Source organism: Phyllobates terribilis, unplaced genomic scaffold (assembly GCF_046119375.1).
Source record: "Phyllobates terribilis strain yellow unplaced genomic scaffold, ASM4611937v1 Scaffold_3__8_contigs__length_932513732, whole genome shotgun sequence".
Classification (NCBI taxonomy): Eukaryota; Metazoa; Chordata; class Amphibia; order Anura; family Dendrobatidae; genus Phyllobates; species Phyllobates terribilis.
The window spans coordinates 766,956,050-766,976,475 of NW_027362763.1; the positions used below are offsets into that span (position 1 = coordinate 766,956,050).

The following is a 20,426-nucleotide window of genomic DNA, read 5'->3' on the forward strand; positions in this document are numbered from 1 at the left end:
CACCACTTCTGGATTTATCACCCACTCCTGGTTTTAGCTTACAAATACTGATGTGAAAAACTCACCAAATACTGAACGTGTGAATGTGGCCTTGGAGTAGAAGTGGTAAAGCTCAGACTTGCCTCTGTACTCCCCATGTCACTGCGGCTGCCATATTGCATGTAAGAGGCCCGGAAGGTCAGTGAAGTAGACAGCTGGAGGCCAACTGGGGAGGGTGACATAGATGAGTAATGTATAGTCACGTTTCAGTCCCTGGGTCGAGGGTCACTTTTTTAAGGCCATGGCCCCACTATCAGTATCTGGTCAGTGTTCAGTCAGTATTTTTTCTCAGGAATGGGTGATAAGTGCAGAATTGGTGACCTGTTTCTATTATACCTTTTCTCTGATTGTTCCTCACCTGGTTTTGGGTCCCACTCCTGATAATGGGGCCGTGGCATCATGTGAACACTACTCGATCTTGAGTGGGTACGCTCCAAAAAACGAGTGGGTGTCATTTTGAGTGTTTTGCTTGAAAAACCACTGTAGGTGTTTGCCTTGAATCGAGGCAAAAAAGATGCCGCAAAAACACTGGGGAAAAAAAAACACAAACTGCAATGTTCAAACATTTTGAAAAGACATGATAAAAAAAAAAATAAAAAAAAAAAAAAAACCATGATCCAACTTCCTAAGTTTTCTGCACCAAAAAACACAGCAAAACCTGATACCTGGGTGTTTTTTCACTTTCTCATTTCTTTCTATGGCCACAAAAACGCTGAAAGAAGTGACATGCAGCAGTTTTCAAATCAATTCGGGGGAAAAAACAAATGTATCTGTGCATGAGATTTCTGGCATCTCATATAGCTTTTGCTGGTACTGTAAAACGCAGCTTAAAATTTGGATAAAGCCGCAAAAACGCAATGTGTGAACATGGCCTTAAATGTTTTTTTTTAGGAAGAGTCAAACAGAAATTAAAGCAAAAAATGGTGAACTAAAGGTGATGGGTCTGCAGTCTCAGGAGCTGACACTCTTACAGTCGTTGCACTACATATCCACAGTGTGAGAAATAGATTATAAAAATGGGGCCTCTGAAGTTTTTCTACCAGCTCAACCCTGTTTCTGCACTTCAGGTAAATCAGTAGAAAGGGCTCTTGTTCCTGCCTGCTGTGTGTGAACCTGACTGTTGTGCTTGGCTGGCCAGCTGGTATTCTATCTATTAACCTTGCCACCCTTTTGTAACTAGTGCATTTAATTATCAGTGGGATTCTTTAAGATGGCGGGTTAATGTCAAATGGTGGGGAAGGAATTTATGGCCACAATAAAAGTCTACTTTGATATGAAGTTTCATTTATCCAAACTATGGCACATATGAGAGAATTTTTCCAGCATTTTCTTCATTGCTAAATAGAATTCAAAACATGGCCAAAAGTGCTAGTGTTTTTTTTTTTTTTATTTGTTTTTTTATTCTATAAAAAAGACCTTTTGGGTTTACAAAACTTCAGAGGGGATAGGTGGTGGTGATATGTGCACACTGCATTTTTTTTTTTTCATTTATTTAGCGTTTCTGGAGCAGAGACTGAGCCGGAAACTCTCCAAATCCTCATAAAAAAATAAATAAATAAAAAAAAAACACAATTCAAATTTTTGTTTCTGCTTTGAAAATTTGGCTAAAAGATTCAGCTTGCACAAACCAGAAGAGTTTTCTGGTGCGTCTTCCACTTGAACAACAAACGTTTTTAAACTGTGGAAAAAGACTGTGTGAACTTTTTTTTTCCTCAGTCATAAGTGCGTCTGGTCCAAAATTCTTGGAAAACTCTTCCTGTTCATTGCTATGGGAAATTCTCGCTTTTTTTTCCTTCCTCGTCCCCTTTTTTCTAAAGTTCTTACATTCACTTTTCTTCACCAAGTCGTCATAACTTATTTTGAAGCCAATCTTGCGTAATCTGCTCCAAACTAGTCACTGGCCAATTAAAAGGCTGCAAAAGAAATTCTCTTCAGGAAAATCATTTTCCAAAACTCTTCAAAGGCGCTTGAGTGGCTATGTGTGCATCGTTTCCATTCCAACCCCACCCCACTCCAAAAAATAAAATTTGGGGGGAGTTTTGAGATTTTGAGGAGGATGTCTATTGTTTCCTCTCTGTTTTCCTACTTTCTGATCCAAAAAGGTTCCTCCATAAAACACCCTCAAGAGGAACCCTTCCAAAAGCAGATTTTTGAACGCCTAAAAAAGCTCAGTGTGAACATAACCTTTACGGTGTGCTCTCAAAACTTTTTCATTTTTAGCATGTGACGTGTAGATACACCCTCCAAGTTTCCAAATAATACCCCCTGATATTAATGCACAAAAAAAAAGCACTGCACTAAGTAATATAGTGGGAAACAAACTATATCTAATAAAAGATGAAGCATATGCGCAAATTATGAGACCATTAGAAAACTTTCTCCCCCCAATGACCTCCTAAATTAACTGCTATACAGATGAGCAATAACTAGTAAATGTTAACCGGATTATTGATATGATCATTAACTAAAAAAATCTTTTTAATACATGCGAGTTTTTGTGATTAGGATACATTGTAGTCTGGCCACCCAGACAGGCAATGACTGCTAATATTAACCACGAACAATAGCATGGCCATTCTGACTGCACCGAGGATTACAGAACATAATGGGGGCCCATCCAAAAATAATGCAAATACAGGACAAGCAACAGGAAGCAGCAGTAGACTCAGCAGAGCTCGGCTCCCAGACAAACCGTGGACTTAGTTCACACAATGGCAACTTTAGCACATTATGTATTCACAGGATACTCATTATTCCAGAGGGCTTGCCAGATCGGAGATCAGCCCAGGGTATTGGATACAGCACATGCATAGTCTGGATAGTGGCATTTGTCTGCCCTCCGTCACTTGGCAAGACATTCGCTACTGTATCCTACAAGTTCATGAATTCGGTTATGGTTTGTGGCTTTGGCTTCTCCGACACACAACTTGGTTAATGAATTTATGTATTTGCAGTTGTTGGTTGATGTGGTTTTAGCACTGTTATTAGTGATGGCGTTGGATTTCTCACCGTGCCACCACTCCGATGGCGTCTATCACATGTGTGACAGGAGCCCTGTCTTTGATGTGTGGTTTGGTCAGTGGATGCTCATGTGTTACCCGATGAGTAAGCGGCTTTATTTTGCTGCCCAATCAGTAAATATGGTATTGCTCATCACTTTTCATTTTGGTTCTCTAGGAATTATGTGAAAGCAGGACTTTCCGTCCAGTCAGCAATTTACGGACAAGGCCCGACGAGAGCTTTGTTACCTTCTTTGTAAGGCTTACGAGCCGGGCTCCCTAGCTGTGACATGATTAGGTGCTTTCTCATATCTGGTGAAAGCTCTGCTCTTGGCAAAGGATGTGGAAATTGCAACTACATGATGCATATACAGACGACGTAGTGTTTAGTGTCTGCTTGTAGGCAAGGCAGCAGCCAGCGCTTGAAACTGCGTGTCTGTCATTATCCGTGTGCAGGGAATGCTGGAAAAAATGTGTGATTTCAATTTGTGACAATCTGGTCTCTTAACAGGCATTTCCCTCTTACGTCCCCAAGTGTTTTTCCTCTTCATTCCCATAGCTTTAAAATTCTTTAGGCGTAACTGTTTCTAGGAAAGCTGGAGAACAACCAACGGGGGCTTGGCTATGGTGGATGTAGGTGGCAGTCGCACCTGGGCCCTGGTGCCTAAAGGGGACCCAAAGGCCACTGTACCACATAAGACACTAGTGTTATAAATGCCATATGGTAGGCCTCGGGACCCAAAGACCACTCTACCACATAATACTAGTGTAGCGCCCCGAGGGTTCGGTCGCTACAGAGGTATTGCATCTCAACCAGATGTGCGATATCTCACTTCCAGGTAAGGATGGAGTGTGGATCAGGACTCTGACACCTGCATGCATTACACCACATTTCCGGGGGGCAGGGCGACCGATATGCTCCAAGTAGAGCACGACAGTCCCTGTCCCTGGCTGGAGTGGGGGGGAGGGAACACCGAGTAAGGGGGGACCCTGTAGTGCATAGGAGGGAGAGGTCAGTTCCTGGGTGCATTGAGAGGGAGGTATAAAAGGTGGGCGCCATCTTAGAGACAAGGAGAGAGAAGAAGTTCAGTCAGTAAAAGGAGAGGACAGGGAGCAGAGGCTCAGACCGAGCTCTGCTCCGCAGGCAGGCCTGGGAGAGGCCGGAGCCTGGAGGAAGGAGAAGGAAGGATGCGGAGCGGAGGAGGCTCCAGGAACAAGGAAAGAAGGAACCCCAGGGGTGTGGACCGGCGAGTCTCCACCGCACGCCCGAATCTACCTGCGTAGGGGGATCAGGCCAAAGGGGGAGACCGATCCCCGAAGCTAGTGGAGGCGGGGAACTACCCTCAGCTAGAAACCGGAGGCTGTGACATTTTATGTGGCGCAGCTCCTCGCTACACCTGCTAGGAAGGCACCACATAGGGTCAGGGAAACGGCGCCAAGGTTTACCAGAGAAGGCCCGAGGCAGCCAGACAGAAGCGAGGTCACTGGCGGGGAATGACAGGCCAGAGAAAGGACACACAAAGGGGGTCCTGTGAAACGCTCCAAAGTTATCTGGGAGTAGGCCGAGCCCCTCACCTGGTGAACACAGTGCGACTTTATGATCAGCTGTAGTAACGTGGATAAAGAACTGTGAGTAAACACCCTGGACTGCATTACAGGACTCTGTGTCGTTACTGCTGCTCCCGCGCGCCATCACCCCCAATATCCACACTTTGCTGCCCTGAGGCTATACTCCTCCCGTGGGGAGTTGTACTATCCTTCGCTGCACCCACAACACCAGCCTCAGTGGTCTGCCCTGCAGCGGCGGTTCACTCTGACCGCAATCCACGGGTGGCGTAGTCGGACATTCAGCATATAGACTGCCATTTGGTTTGACCGCCCTGGGCAAGGCCCGGATCGCCGCCACAGAGACTACCACCCCCAGAATCCACAAGAGGTCCGGTTCCGGGTATCCCCACACACATACGGCCCAGGGGGTGCGTCACTAGTGTCTTATAAATGCCACCTGGTAGGCTCCGGAACCCAAAGGCCACTCTACCACATAATACTAGTGTCTTATAAATGCCACCTGGTAGGCCCCGGGACCCAAAGACCCCTCTACCATATAAGACACTAGTGTTATAAATGCCCCATTACAATATTTTGCCTTTCAACTTGCGTCTTTGACAAACAATATGGCCGCCATTACACTTTCCACAGGGTCTCAAATCTGTGTAGCTATATATCCGTGAAGACCAGCTAGACAAAGTTGCTGTTAAGGAGTCCGGCAAAGCTGTGTGACTATTGAAATAGCTGATTATTTTCGGTCTTGTACTAATATTACTATGTTGCTATAGGCAAGTCACTTTGTGGCCGAATCATTAAGACTGACATTGGTCTTGATGAAGAGCTCGCTGGAGTGTCCTGTATATGAGATGTGTGTATAAGGCCATGTTCAGTATTTGTTCCACTCCTGATTTTCACTTGCAAATACGGAGGTAAAAAACTGACCAATCAGAGGAAAAGTATAATAGAAACACTTCTCCACTTCTGCATTTTTCACCCACTGCTACTGAACATGTGAATGTGGCCGAGGCTTCTCACACTTTTTGAAAAGTTGCAGAATTTTAGCTCTATAGTTCTGCAACATTTCAAACAGTTTATACTCTATATTTATGGCATAAACTGTATGATGCATCGGCCCAAGGTTTGTGCACGCGCCGTCTTATGTTGGCGTTCCAGATGAGTTTTTGAAGCAAAAAAAACACTTCAGGAATACAGCTGTGTTGTTCCTAAAGAATCTTCTTTGGTAACTCATCATTTTTTTGCTGCAGTTTTGACGCCATTGGGGGTGGTGTGTGTGTGTGTGTGTGTGTGTGTGTGTGTGTGTGTTAACTCTATGTATAAACTAGTGAGCGGCTTCCAAACGGAGGCCTCCTGAAGGGTGGTCAGGTCACTTCCTTTTAGCCGCTTCACAGCTTCCAAAGCCTGAAGCAGTTAAGAGGCTCAAAAAGACTGAAATACGCACAAGTTGTTTTCACATAGAAAAAAAAATGCTAAAAAGATCATATACATTGCAATAAGTGCCATTTAGTACTCCCAGTTGAGTTTTGGAACACTGCTCAAAGCTGTTGCAAGGAAATCCTAAAAAATATATAACTGCCTCCTTCCAAAAAAAAAAAACAAAACAGCACCACACCTGTCCACAGGTGGTGTATGGTATTGCAGCTCTGGCCTATTCACTTCATTAGAGCTGAGCTGCAAAAGCTGAAACTACGTGAACGCAGATGTGGCGATTCTGAAAGAAAGCAAACGTGTTTTCCTAACCCTCGGCAAGCCACTTAGAAAACCCACATACAGTCTAATGTGTATGAGAGCCTCTTGACTTTCACCCAACAGATGATGTAGAAGGATCCTTCCTGTCAAATAGTATCGACTAATCCTTTTGTTTGGAGCGGAGATGACTCGCTGCCGGAGAACATCGGAATCAAACGTTTCGGTGTATGGGAAAGTTGGAAGAGTGCGCTGTCGGCTATCTAATGCGTATGGAAACCTCGTCCCTTTTTTGTTATTTTATGATCTGGGCAAATTTGCCGCACAGATTATAGATATCTGAATATGGTGAACATGTACATTGTTGGGTATTATATTAGTTATTTGAGGCCTTTTATTTATGATGTATAGTTGGTTGAAATTAAGCCTCTACATTCACTACGTGACTTGTATGGCCTCCACACTCCACATATTCCTGGAGGGGCATTTTTTTGACTCGGGGGTCAGACCTCTAGTGGCTAATTAAGTGTGACATTATCAGTACACAGCTGATCTTTGACACCGCGGCAGATCTCTCATTTGAATACGTTGACTGTGTGCAGTTTTATTATTTGGGTTGGATGTATATTTATCAGAGGTCATCTATGGTCATGGGAACATTAAAACCTGCTGGTTGCCTTCATTCCAGAGATGTTCAGTAAACCTGAATGCAGCCAGACGGATGTGAGCGTTCATTCACCCATTATTAAACCAACAGTTCCCATTATAATTATGAGTGAGCTTTTCTCTCCCTCTCGTTTTCATTCGGTAGGTATTCTATCTCGGGCCACATACAGTTATGTAAAAGCCGGGATCAATGATGTATGGAGCAGGGTATACAGTGAGATTATTTCCCATTAGCAATCCTCAAATGATAATTATATCTTGTCATGACTTTTTTTTAAAAAAAATTTTATGACTTTTTGTAAATGATGTGTGTAAGCAACATCGCTTATTCAAACACATCTGACATATTTCTGGCCTGTCTGGCACATGGCAGATTTATTGACCGCACCGTTTTTTTTTTTTTTTTTTCTGTGTTTTGTTTCACAGCTTTTCAACCAGTTTAAAATCACCTCAAAAAGAATGACCGTCTGAGGTTCTCAAATTTGGCTAAATAGAGGTTAACTTTTCTGACCTGCTAGACTACCAATTGCTTGGCCCCATGTACAGAAGGTGATTCTGGATTAAAAAAAAAAATGTGCAGAAGGGATATAGATTATATCTATCTATCTATATATCTCGAAAGAAATAATTTAAAGGGGTTTTCCCATGAACAAAAGAAAAGTTGATTTTAATCAATAGATCTTAGAATAATAATAATTTCTACAATTGGATGTGTTTAAATAAAATGTCCCTGTGCTGAGATAATCTTATAAATGTGCCCCTGCTGTGTCCTGTGTAATGGCTGTGTCTGACCATACAGGGACACGGTCTGATCATACCACATCTCCTGGGCAGGGGAGGAAGCAAAAGAGTATACAGACATTACAGCAGGGAATCGCAGAGGATTCTTTCTTTGAAGTAAAACCTTGTTTAATAACAGGTAGGAAAATGTTTTACCTCACAAAAAGAATCAGCTGCGATCCCCTGCTGTAATGTCTGTATACTCTTTTTCTCTCCTCCTGCCCAGGAGCTGTGGTATGATCAGACCATGTCCCTGTATTGTCAGACACAGCCATTACACAGTACACAGGAGGGGCACATTTATAAGATTATCTCAGCACAGGAACATTTTATTTAAACACATCCAATTGTGGAAATTCTTATTATTCCAAGATCTGCTGATTTTAAATTAACTTTTTGTTTGTGGGAAAACCTCTTTAAGTTACCCACGACTGATGGAATAAAAGTCGTAATGAGCAATATCATTAACAATTGGTGTCTATAGGTTTTGGGATTTCTTCTTATTTTTTCCTGAACTTCATTTACAATTTTGTTTTTGGTTAATGATTGAGTAGCTATTTCCTTTTGGACTTTTTGCTCTAAAAGATCAACAGAGCTCTCCAAAAACCTTACACCAGAGTGAGCCGGAATTTTCTAGCAGGGCTGTGGAGTTGGTATAAAATGGACCAACTCCGACTCCTAAAATATAAAATAAATATATATAACATAATAAATTGGGTACAGTAGTTCAATGCAGTTTGTGGGGAATATTTTTTTCATAAGAATTTGGGATAGTTATGAAATGTCCCATTTCTGATCTAAGGGTCCAGACTTTTAGCTGAGATGAATCTGTGCTACAATAAATTTATCTCTTTAAACATGAGCCGTGTATGAGGGAGTCGGGAGTCAGTGGCATGGAAATTGAATTGAGTCGAAAGTTTGGCTTACCGACTCCACAGCCCAGTTTTTTTAGGGTGAAAAAACTGAAGTTAACCTAGAGCTTTTTAACAACCAGGCAGGCAGATGTGGAGCGAGCGTGGCCCCCTATTGGACCTTCAGTTAGTAATTAGTTATACCTTTTTGGCACTAACATCAGTTCGGCATTCCAGACTTGGCAGATATAATAATTTATTGGCCAAGTGCTCAGCTCATTGTTAAAAGATGAATGGTGAAACTGAGGGGGTTGTACGATGAGCGGGTACACATTGACACGATGTGATACGTTTATAAAGACTTCTATAATTCAGTTACCACCTAGAGGTCATATATGTTTTAGGTTTTTGTAAACTTTTGAAACTTGCCTAGATTATTTGTATATAATACACATTTTGGACTCTTATAGTATGGTTTGGTATTTAGCATTTTTGTTACACTTGTGTTGTGGTGAAATAAATGTAGCCTTTTACCGCTTAATTCTTGAAATTCTGGTGGAAAGGTTGATCTGGATGTGTCTTTCTTTTCTTTTTGAGAGCGATATAGAGAGAGTGTGTGTGTGTGTGTGTGTTCCTGGACTGAGCCGCAGTTCTGGAACCAGCACCCAAACTACTGGCGTAGTGCTGCTTCTCCTTTACTTTGACTGGAATAAAAGTTGGCTATTGACTTTGATCTCTAATAGTTTTGGAAATCTCTACATCGCACCTCCTTTTCTTTTTCACTATCAGCAGGGTTTGTTATATGTAAAAATACTTTAGATTTTCTTTCCTGTGTAATGCCCATCACCCACTGTAAATTAACTTTGGTCTTTTTAAAGCAATAATCCCATTGCAGTTACATTCTCAAGAATGAAGGTGTGGTAATAACGCAGCAAATATTTGGTGGATTGTTGTGAACACTTTGCAGATTCCCTTTCCCGGGACTGTACAAGTTGAATAAAAGCCCATAAAAATATAATATGTGCTGTAAATATTTGGAAAATATAGCTTCATAACTTGGTAAATGGCCCTGGCGGTGGCCTTTGTATCGAAGACTATGAACATGTCTGGGCTCGTGAAGATTTGCTTACTCGTCTCAGAATTTTCCCACAGTTATCTGTGAACAAAATGGAATCCTGTTCTTTGACTATGAAACATATTTAGGCTGTATTCCAAGAGGAGCCTCACAAAGAAGGGCTTTCCTTCAAAGACTGCATGCTCGGTCAAGTTATTAGAAGTAGCTTTATGCTGACTTTTGAAGTTATCTTTATGCCTACACCTTCAAGGTGTTTACCTTTCTCCATAAATGCTGTATGTGCTTCTGATTTTGTCTTCTATGTAATTACCACATTCCATTCGTTTCCAAATGGTTATGGATCTTCAGCTACTACCATGACTGAGCCAACTTTTAGTTCCTGTCTCGTTGGGCACCAGCTCCAACTTGCTCGCATGAGAATACAACCGAGGATTTAGCCACTTCTAGTCTCCTTAAAGACGTGTTTTAAAGTGGTCCCATTGTATCTCAGCTTTGTCAAAAACTTTAAGCCTGTGCTGAGCGGAGAGAGAGAGCGAGCGAGAGCTTCTGCCTCCCCGGCTTGGGTAGTAGAGATAAAAGGTGGCTGTATACAATGGCTGGCAACCATCCAGAGCGAAGGAGTCAGTTTAAGCAGTAGATGCTTATGATTATTACAGGAATGTATGAGATCTCCTGGTCAGATTAGTGCGCCTATAAATGTGACACATAGCTGTGCCCTAAAGGTTTTGAATGCTTAGGTCCTAGGCTTTGTATTAAAGAAGCTTTTCCTCTCTCCAACCTCACTAAAATTCATCAGTTCTTTTTCTCGTTACCTGATACTTGTGGGAGCAGTGATGGTCTATTGCAGACAAAGCTTTCAAAGAGGTGCTGAAAAGCAAAAACTCCCAGGAGACTTCACTTCAGATGCTCAGTGAATTAGTGTTTGCAGAAAACTATATGAATATGCACATATTTGTCATCTTTACAGACTTTTTATTTCTGTTTATGCTTTCTTTTTGTTCCCTTCTCATTTTTGGGTTTTCTACTTTTTAAAACGTTGTTTCTTATACTAAATTACTAGAAGTGTTTATTGGTTCTTCTTAGTAAAATACATGAAACTCATTAGTGTTGACAATGATGAGTAATTTAAGGTGAAAGGTCTCTGCTGAATCAGTCTGGATAAGTTAGCTTAGAAGGTGAAAGAGGATCATGTTTGATTTACATGTAATCTGTTGCCTATTTTGGCTTCAATTGGCACATTCATCAAATCGGACTTGCTTTTTTTAAATGTTGCTGTTTTGTTTTTACATGTTGTACACTATGTAATCCTTTTTTTTTTTTTTTTTTTTCTTCAGCGATCTTACACCTTGGTGGTTGAAGCATGGGATCACAATAATGAGACGAATGGTTAGTATTGGATAAGATACCTAATTCTATTTGCCTCGCTGATTATCAACAAATATCCCTTTTCTGGAAAGAAGACTACATGCCAGATCTCAGAATTTTGGAGTATGTACATAAACCAAAAAGAATGGCAGCACAGATACCGTATAAATTCACCTGTTCCATAGAGAAAACATCTTGAAGTCCTTTACGCCTCATGTACACGACAGAGCCTTGGCAGGGAATCCTGGAGGCCAACCCGGCGCTCCCTGCACCACTGCTTGCTTTTAGGGGAATGATGGTTGTCTTATTATTGCAATCTCTGCAATATGTCACAATCCACAATGTGGCCTCTGTATGAAATAGTTTGGTCTCTGTGGACTTCTATAGATGCCATGGAGTCTATAGATCTATAAAAACCATGAAGAGCTAGCGGGTGGCATCCATGTGCAAGCCATCTGCTGTCCATGATTAACATTGCAGTGGGTGGCAGACTCGTAATAATTTTTCATACGTGAAAATCACTTCTGGTACAAACTGAAACACCTTTATTAAAATTGGTTTGTTGGGGAAATAAGCCGCCACCAAAGATGTTTTACAGCAACTTGCACCACTCTTCCTATTGAAAACACATGGATGCCCAGCCAAGTTGGGTCTGGTGGGCGAGCTAGCTGTCGACTATCCAATGTGCATGGCCAACTTCTCTTAGGAATACTAAGTAGACAGTATATATTGTACTCTATAGGGATTTTTTTTTCTTTTAGCGGGACCATCTTTGACATCTTTTTGAGGTTTCAAACAACCTTTTAGTCAAGATACTCCTCCAAAGCCTGAAAATCATCCCATGGAAAAGTACGGGTTAAACCACAATTTTTTTTTTGCTCAATTTCTTCCTTCTCCAAATTTTTGACGGCACAAAAAAAAATAAAGGAACAGCAACAGTTCATTCCCATCAAAAGACCACAGTGGGGACTCCTTTTTGACCTTCAAGTCAAACGGCTAGGATTTTAGTGATAGAAGTTTGTTTTTATTTCTTTTCCTGCAAGCTAATGGTATTCCCATAGCTAGCCGCTGAAGTGCTGATAGGTTGATCTGGAAGACGACGGCCCCCTCTGTAGATGAGCATTATTGGTTATGAAAATGTTTTGAAATGTAGAATGACGAGGGCAGGTGCAAGCCGAGGTTGCGCAACTCTTATAGAACTGTCCCCCTCGAAGGTTTATTGGCACTTTATCTTTTATGATGCAAAACAAAAATTGGAAATGGGGAATGAAAAGGTATAGCATATTTGTTGGTTTTTGAGTACTTCTTTTTTTACTGTTTATGTTGTTTACTATACCTATATTGAATAGTAAAATCTTAAAAGTCCCAAATATATATATATATATATTTATTTATATATATTTTTTTTTTTGTGCACATGTAAGAAAAATTGTCATCCATACCGAAGGTACCTCCCTGAACATATTCTTTCCCCTTCTCTTGTTTGTTATACAGACCCATACCATTTCTTGTTTGCTATGCTAAATGGTCTGCCCTGGTGCTTTTCTTTCCACTGTGTGCAAAGTTAATTTTAAATGTTTTATGATAATTCTTCACTTTGCAGTCAAAGCAGAGCTTGCTGCAGGTCGTAAGACGGTGTCAGATCGTTTAAGTCATAAGGCCCAGGGTACAGAGTGAAATACCACAGATATATACAATATTCCGGACTACTGTGAAATATTATTTCAGGTTATAATGTTAAGAAGATGCATGTTTTAGAAGGACCTGTCGTGTGTCTTGGTATGTCCCTAGTATGCTTGGAAGGTGAAATCCTCCAAATATTAGATTTATTTTATTTAATACATAATGTGATCATTTAATTTATAAGAGTCTTTATTCATGATTTCTTCTTATTCACTTTTCTAAAGAGCGTGACGACATCATAGACAAGGCCACCTACTCTGGTATGATCAACCCTAGCCGACAATGGCAAACCCTCAAACAAAATGCCGGAATGGCCCATTTCGAATACCAGATCCGAGTAACTTGTGGTGAACATTACTATGGATTTGGCTGCAATAAGTTTTGCCGGCCCAGAGATGACTTCTTTGGACATTACACTTGTGACCAAAATGGCAACAAGACCTGCTTGGAAGGCTGGAATGGAGCTGAATGTAACAGAGGTATCGAAGTGTTTTTTATTTTTTTTATTTTTTATTATTATAAAGAATTGGTCTAATTTCACGTACCAGATTGGCCATGTGTCTAGAAATTGACTTTTAGGGTTGTTTTCCATTGATGTGTATGAATATTATTCTTGCTGGACCATTTAATGAGTCGTGGTGGTTCTGCTAGGATTTTTATCCGTTCTTGGAGATGGTGTGTGTTGATGTATAGGTAATTGATACTTACCATTTATACTACTATACATTCACAGGATGAAATGATTGACCTTTACCCCCGCTAACTTTTTTTTTTTTTTTCTGTCTTTTAGCAATTTGCAGTCAAGGCTGTAGCTCAAAGCATGGGACTTGCAAGGTTCCTGGAGAATGCAGGTAACGTATAATACTAACTTTTTGGACTTTAACAAAACTTGTGTAGAGTCCCGACCTAAATTCCTGTACAAGTTTGTGACCCATATCCTTGTGTAGGAGCTATAATGGGCTCCTTGCCAGTGGGCATCTTAGCTCAGTGTCATTACAGGGGTTAACACTTTGTACTATCCATCCCCCACACCAAGTCTATCAATAGGCAAAAAGTGAGGCATTCTTTAGAATAGGATTAGTAAAATCTCTGGGTCCCTTGGCTCTTGTGAGCCAGCATCTGAGTGCTGAGAGGTTAATGGCTGAGATGGAATCTTGTCAGTAGACACTGTTTGTTGCTGAGCTTTGAAGTTGTCTGTCTTCTGGCTTTGATACAATGGAAAGCAGGTTTTATACATACCCGGACAATTTAATAATTAAAATATTGGGATGGCTTGGAATTACAGATTATCTTTCATCTTGATGGCAAGGCTAAGCTTTTACAAAATCGCGGGAAGCGTAAATATCGACTGTAAATTACAGTTGTGTAGAGTTAGGATTACATAGATGTTCACAGTCCGTTTCCTTTAATCTGGCATTTACGGGACAGGGTCGATTCTAGATGACATGACGACTAAATATCGTAGGTTTACCATGGTCATAGAAAAATTAAGGCAACTAAAAAAATTGCACAATTTTTGAATGAAATTTGTAATCTTTATTAATGTTTCAATTATAAACCACATCCATTCCCTGTTTTAAGGGAAAAAAGTGTAAACAGAAGTATGAAAAAGCTGACCCATCCTTCCGTATTCATCACGTTCTAAGGCGGCAGAGCTGCCAGTGAAATAATTCAGGCTATTACATAGTGAACATGTAAAATAAGTGCTCCGGGCATTGTATATAGTGACTCCATGAGGCGAGGGCTAATGATTTGTGCACTTGTCACTTAAATAAACATGGCTTGCTGTGTCACTACAAGAACAACAGGCTTTGTTTCCAGATTTTAGGCCTTTCTCTTTCTACGTCTCACCTCCCACTCGCTGCTCAGACATGCACTACTGCTCATATAGTATTTGTTTAAGGTGCAACTTTCCCACACGTTATTTGCATACGTTCCCTTGTCGGAAAGATGCTTGAACAATATATTCATGTCATTGGCTGGGATAGGACAGAAAAATTACAGGCTCCTAATTGACAGGGAGGAAAACCAAGGTTGGCGATCTTACCAAGGACTGCGTTGACAGCTAGATCTTTCAGTCATATGGGATCATTTTAGTATTCTCATCTGCCAAAATCCCCGATGCTCTTGCTGGACTCTTCCCATAGGACTGCCAGATTTTATGCCTTTTTATGGGGATGTTACTATGCACCCATTTTAGGAATTTGGGTAGCGCTACTACAAAATTACCTGCTCGTTTCGGAGCGTAGCAACAATCCCGCATTATGGCAATACTTGCTAGTATGACACCTGATTGCCTGCATTTTTACCCAATCATCGTGTCATATCACACCAATGCTTATTAGGGTGCAGTTAGACGACCGTATTTTTGGTGCAAGTGCGATGCGACAAAACATCGGATTGCACTCAGACCAACTTTATTCTGTGAGGCTGTGCTCATGTCAGAGGAAGAAATCACAGCATGCACGTCTTGTTTCTGCGGTCCAATTTTCACGGAATAATCAATGGAGAATTTTTATTTATTTTTTTTTTTTTTTCATCTTCTCCACATCCCTGAAAATCGGACCGATTTTCTCGGATAAGAGAAAAGAAGGTAAAGCGGAGGGTTAACAGACTCCCTTACCCTATGTCTCCCCCTGCCTTAGAACGCTCTAGCTTTCCCATGATACGGATTTGCTCTCGCAGACTTATATTTGAAGTCTGGGTGACCTCTATCTAATGGTTTATTTTTACAAATTTAAAGACCGCTTTGGGGGAAGTTTTGGTCTTGGTCACTGAAGGAGTGTTTAGCTTAGGAATCCTTGATGTAATATTGAAGACCCCACTAGCCTTTTGTAACTCGGCACGTCTGTTTCCTATCTTCATTGCTTCATGTGGTTATGATTTCCAAATGGCGGTCTTCTCCTTTAGATTTAGCGGATATAATTAATTTTTCTAAACATGGATCACAGAAAACGAGAGTGGCTGTTTATACAGCGTGCACATTTGTAAAGACACAGAATACAGAAATGTAGCAGGAAAAGTCGGCAGGCAGGAAAGCGGCATTTCCATTGTTCTCTGGGATCTTTTTTTTTTTTCTTTTCCATGCAATTGATTGTCCACCCTGACATTGCTTAGAGATTGATTTGTAGGGAGCACCCACCCTCCCTGTCTCATTTGAATGACCTGAGAATAGAGTATTATTGTGTTCAATGGCACCATGCAGGGTCTCCCAGAACAGTTATTCTTTTGTAAAAAGATTGGCTTACAGACCTTGGCAAAACGACTCGTTGGTTTGTTTACAAGAGAGAACCAAAAACTCCCTCTAGGAATGCAATACATTTTTTGCAAGCGGGAAGGATTCCTGATTTCTGAAGGCAAATTGTATAAACCTTTGTCCATTTATTTATTTATATTTTCCTCCAACCTAGATGCCAATATGGATGGCAGGGACAGTACTGTGACAAGTGCATTCCTCACCCAGGATGTGTCCATGGCACTTGCATTGAACCATGGCAGTGTCTGTGTGAAACGAATTGGGGTGGTCAGCTCTGTAACAAAGGTATGCTAATCATACAGCAAACGCCACATTCCCCAAGTAAAGCCTTTTTGCTTTTTATGCAAGTTGTGTGTGTGTGTGTGTGTGTGTGTGTGTGTGTGTGTGTATTTTCCGTTAAATTACATTCCGACCTTGAAGAACAGCTGCGGAGCCAGTATACATTAATATACGTCCTTCGAGTGCTTGAATAAATCTTTGTCTGTCGTCAGAATACCTTATGATGGCGCTCTCTCACGATATTCATCCATGACCTATGCATGCCATCTTTTATTGGCAGATTTAAACTCCTGTGGGACATACCAGCCCTGCCTAAATGGAGGCACTTGCAGCAATACTGGCCCGGACAAGTACGAGTGTTCCTGTACAGAGGGGTATTCGGGACGAAATTGTGAAATTGGTAACTTTTTTTTTGTAACTTTTCATTACTTGTAATGTTATTATAATCTTATTGGGTAAATGTGCACATTTATAATTATAGGCTGAAGGAGATTTGTAAAGCTGTGGGCTTTTGAATTGTGTATATATATTAAAAATAATAATGTCAATCAATTTCCCCCCCCAAAAGCAACAGCATCACTGTTCCTTTTGGGCCATGTCTGGCATTGCAGCTCATCATTATTTAAGTAAATTTGGCTGAAATGCGATACCATGGACAAGAGCAGCGTTGTCTAAAGGAGGGGGAGAAGATGCAGACCTTTTGAACAACCCCTTTAAGGCATTTTTTTTTCTTTCCCCCTGTTTGGGTGGCGATGCCTCCTCCTAATTCTATGGGAATCTGTGTTATTCCTGGCTCAGATTCCACTGATCTAAGCTATGGCACATTGATCAGGTCAGCATAGCATGAAAGATTATTTCCCTGGTGTTTGAAGTTGTGTTAAACCAAGCACTGTTAATGAGAATAAGATATTGCGGTATTAGTGCTGGTCACTTCTTGCAGACCAAGGTGGTCTGCAAACAAGGCAGAATTTACACTCTCTCTGTCTCTCTCTCTCTCTCTCTCTCTCTCTCTCTCTCTCTCTATATATATATATATATATATATATATATATATATATATATATATATATATATATTTTTTTTTTTTTTTACTTTATTTTGATTTTCTTTTTACAGCCGAACATGCCTGCCTCTCTGATCCTTGCCACAATGGTGGAAGTTGTTTGGAGACCATTGGGGGATTTGAATGTAACTGCGCTCCAGGGTGGTCCGGTCCCACGTGCTCCATCAGTATGTATTGCTTATTATAATCTAGTAACGATATGAATAATCCAGGCCTTCAATAACTCCAGGACCTTAGTTACATATACTTTTAATTACTCTATTTGTTTCATTGTAGACATAGATGATTGTGCCCCAAATCCTTGTGGACATGGTGGAACTTGCCAAGATTTAGTAGATGGGTTTAAGTGTGTTTGCCCTTCTCAGTGGACTGGAAAAACCTGCCAAATAGGTAAAAACTGTTTTATTTAATAAAAAATGTAGTGTTTTTAGCCTTTTTTTTAATATATTTTATGTTATGTCTAACTTTTGCTACACTTGATACCAGTGTTTTGCATAATATATTGTTGGGTGACGTACAACATTTTGTAGTTTTTAAAGCTGTATTGTGATGGAATAAAACTAGGATACGTCATCTTTTGTCTCTGCCCCCCCCCCCTCCCCAACCACGAGAATGAATGAGGCCTAGCACTGATTTACACTAAATAATTTTTTTCCTGTAAAGGAGACGTGTTGCGGAAGCCCCTTAATTCTCAGGATCTTTTGGGGAGGCACAGAGGTTCAACCTGCAAAAGTCAATAAATCATGGTTTATTCGAGTAATCTGCCATCATTTACTAACTTGGGGATGTCCTTTAATATACTGGTGCCACAGGAGTGAGAAGTTATGGAATTCAGTCCCTTGCCTTGAGAGGGCGCTATATAAGAGGTTTTTATTTTTGGATGTTTTTGTCAGAATTACTGTTTTGTCTAGGATCTCCTTTTCTATTACTTGTGGGTATCTGCTGCAATGATATATCCTCTGATGGATTGTATCCCCCTTAATTTAGTGTGTAGAGCCGCATATAAAGAATTGTCCCTTTCTACAAGATCAGCGCTCTGGTTCCCCGAATTGTAATGGTGGGTTGTGTACAGTCTACTTTTTTTCGATCTCCCTTTTTATGACTCCATTAGAGGAATAGTATCGCGGATCTGTTTATTGGCAGGCTCGCTGCGCAGGAATTCTCCATGTTCTAGCTTAGTGAGCACCGCTGGCGCTGTAAGGCTTGGTTACAGCATTAACCATAAATAAATGAGCATGCTTAACCTAAGTGGTGTACTTTTGGAAAAGCATTTAACATGAGCCTACGTTCTCCCCTGCTTGGTCCTGTGGGAAAGTTGCTGTATCTTTTCAGCCGTGTCAACTCCCACAGACCCAGGACTTTACAGCTGGTCTCCAAAATGTGGATGATCTCATGAAGAATGAGTTGTCTACGTTCTCTTTATGAAAGTCTCTAATCTGCCTGACAATAGTGAAGGAAGACCCCCACTCCTCCTCCTCCCTGAAATGGTCAATTGCTTCTTACTGTTCTTAATGAGTAATTGGGCAAATACCAATAAATTAAAGCAGATTTTATTTTTTTGTCTACAAATTACACCTTACAGGCAAATCTGCTGCACCATTTTATCCAGGGTTCAGGGAATAATGGCAGAAGGACAGTTCAAAGGTTATTCATGTATATATTTATGGGAAATTAGGAGAGAGGAACTTTAATAAGTTGGTAGGATTACTAGAGCCTTTACATATAAATGCACGAGTCTGGGAAAATAAACCCGCCAAAGCTTTTCCCTTCCTATGATATATTGTTTAGATCTAATAGAAACAATCTGGATGTATATGTCAGTAATTTACCATAGTATAACCCTGTTCCAGGCTCATAATTATCCGTTTAGGCATTGCTCAAGGGAGCATCGGATTTTAGGGTCGTTTTTTTAACATAATAAGGCCAAGCGCACATGACCGTATTTTCGGTCCGAGTGCGATCTGACAAAACTTTGGATCGTACATGTCTGATTTCTTTTTTTTGTTTTCTTCCTCAGTCCGAGGAATTATTTGCAACATGTCTTAGTTTGATCTGATTATCGGATCGGCATTGATTTGCAAGCAGGGCTGTGGAGTCGGAGCACATTTTGGTGGAGTCGGTATAAAATGGACGGACTCTGACTCCTAAAATATATACTAAATTGGCTACAGTAGTTCAATGTAGTTTGTGGGAAATAATTTTTTCATAAGAATTTGGGAAAGTTATGAAATGTCCTATTCCTGATCTAAGGGTCTAGACTTTTAGCTGAGATTAATCTGTCCTACAATAAATTTATCACTTAAACATGAGCCATGTATGAGGGAGTTGGAGTCGGTGTCATGGAAATTGAGGAGTCGGAGGTTTGGCTTACCGATTCCACAGCCCTGTCAATGCTTGCGGGTAAATCATCGGACTGCACTCCAATGACATCTGAGTGGAGTCCAATTTCCGCGAAGTGAAACAATTGAGAAGATGGAGAGATTTTGTTCTCCATCTTCTCTTCAGTGTGCTCTGACTTTCTCACCCAAGAGACTTTGATCAGAGTTTGATCAATTGCATAATCAGCCCGATCCTCTTGCATGAGACAATCTACGGCTGCTGACCCCAGCCTAAGAAATGCACGAACATGACTACTGAGTATAGTGGTGTAAGTGTTTAGGAAAAGCATGCTGGACCATGTAGTGCCAGCGTTTTCTGCTCACCTATACGAATAAAACTTCTTTTAACTTTTTTTTTTTTTTTAAGATGCCAACGAGTGTGAAGTTAAACCCTGCGTGAATGCAAATTCCTGCAAAAACCTCATTGGTAGTTACTACTGCGACTGCATCCCCGGCTGGACGGGTCAGAACTGCGACCTCAGTAAGTGCACCATTCATATGTCCTCCTCTTCCTGTCTCCACAGACACAAAGTAGCCTCTACCTATTTTTCAACCCTAGATGAAAATATATGGCTAATATATAATTTAAGGAAAAAGGGAGTTGTCCGCCTGGAAAGAAAATATACAATTTTATCAAAACGTATTAGTCTGTAGTATGGAAGTATTCTGATAACATGGCTAAAACAATGATGTGAAGTTTAGAAAGCTTGTAAAAGAATTGCTTCAAGGTCCCACCCTTA

The 20,426-nt window shown here is 40.8% G+C and overlaps 1 protein-coding gene across 1 annotated transcript in view; it reads left to right on the plus strand.

Annotated features, from left to right (window-relative positions):
- JAG1 (jagged canonical Notch ligand 1) overlaps positions 1-20,426 on the plus strand; it is a 45,153-nt gene that overhangs the window by 7,912 nt on the left and 16,815 nt on the right. The window contains exons 3-10 of the mRNA XM_073672221.1: positions 10,997-11,048; positions 12,935-13,189; positions 13,501-13,561; positions 16,121-16,251; positions 16,526-16,645; positions 17,362-17,475; positions 17,585-17,698; positions 20,054-20,167. Of these exons, the coding sequence (XP_073528322.1) occupies positions 10,997-11,048; positions 12,935-13,189; positions 13,501-13,561; positions 16,121-16,251; positions 16,526-16,645; positions 17,362-17,475; positions 17,585-17,698; positions 20,054-20,167 (961 nt within the window). The remainder of the gene's footprint in view (positions 1-10,996; positions 11,049-12,934; positions 13,190-13,500; positions 13,562-16,120; positions 16,252-16,525; positions 16,646-17,361; positions 17,476-17,584; positions 17,699-20,053; positions 20,168-20,426) is intronic.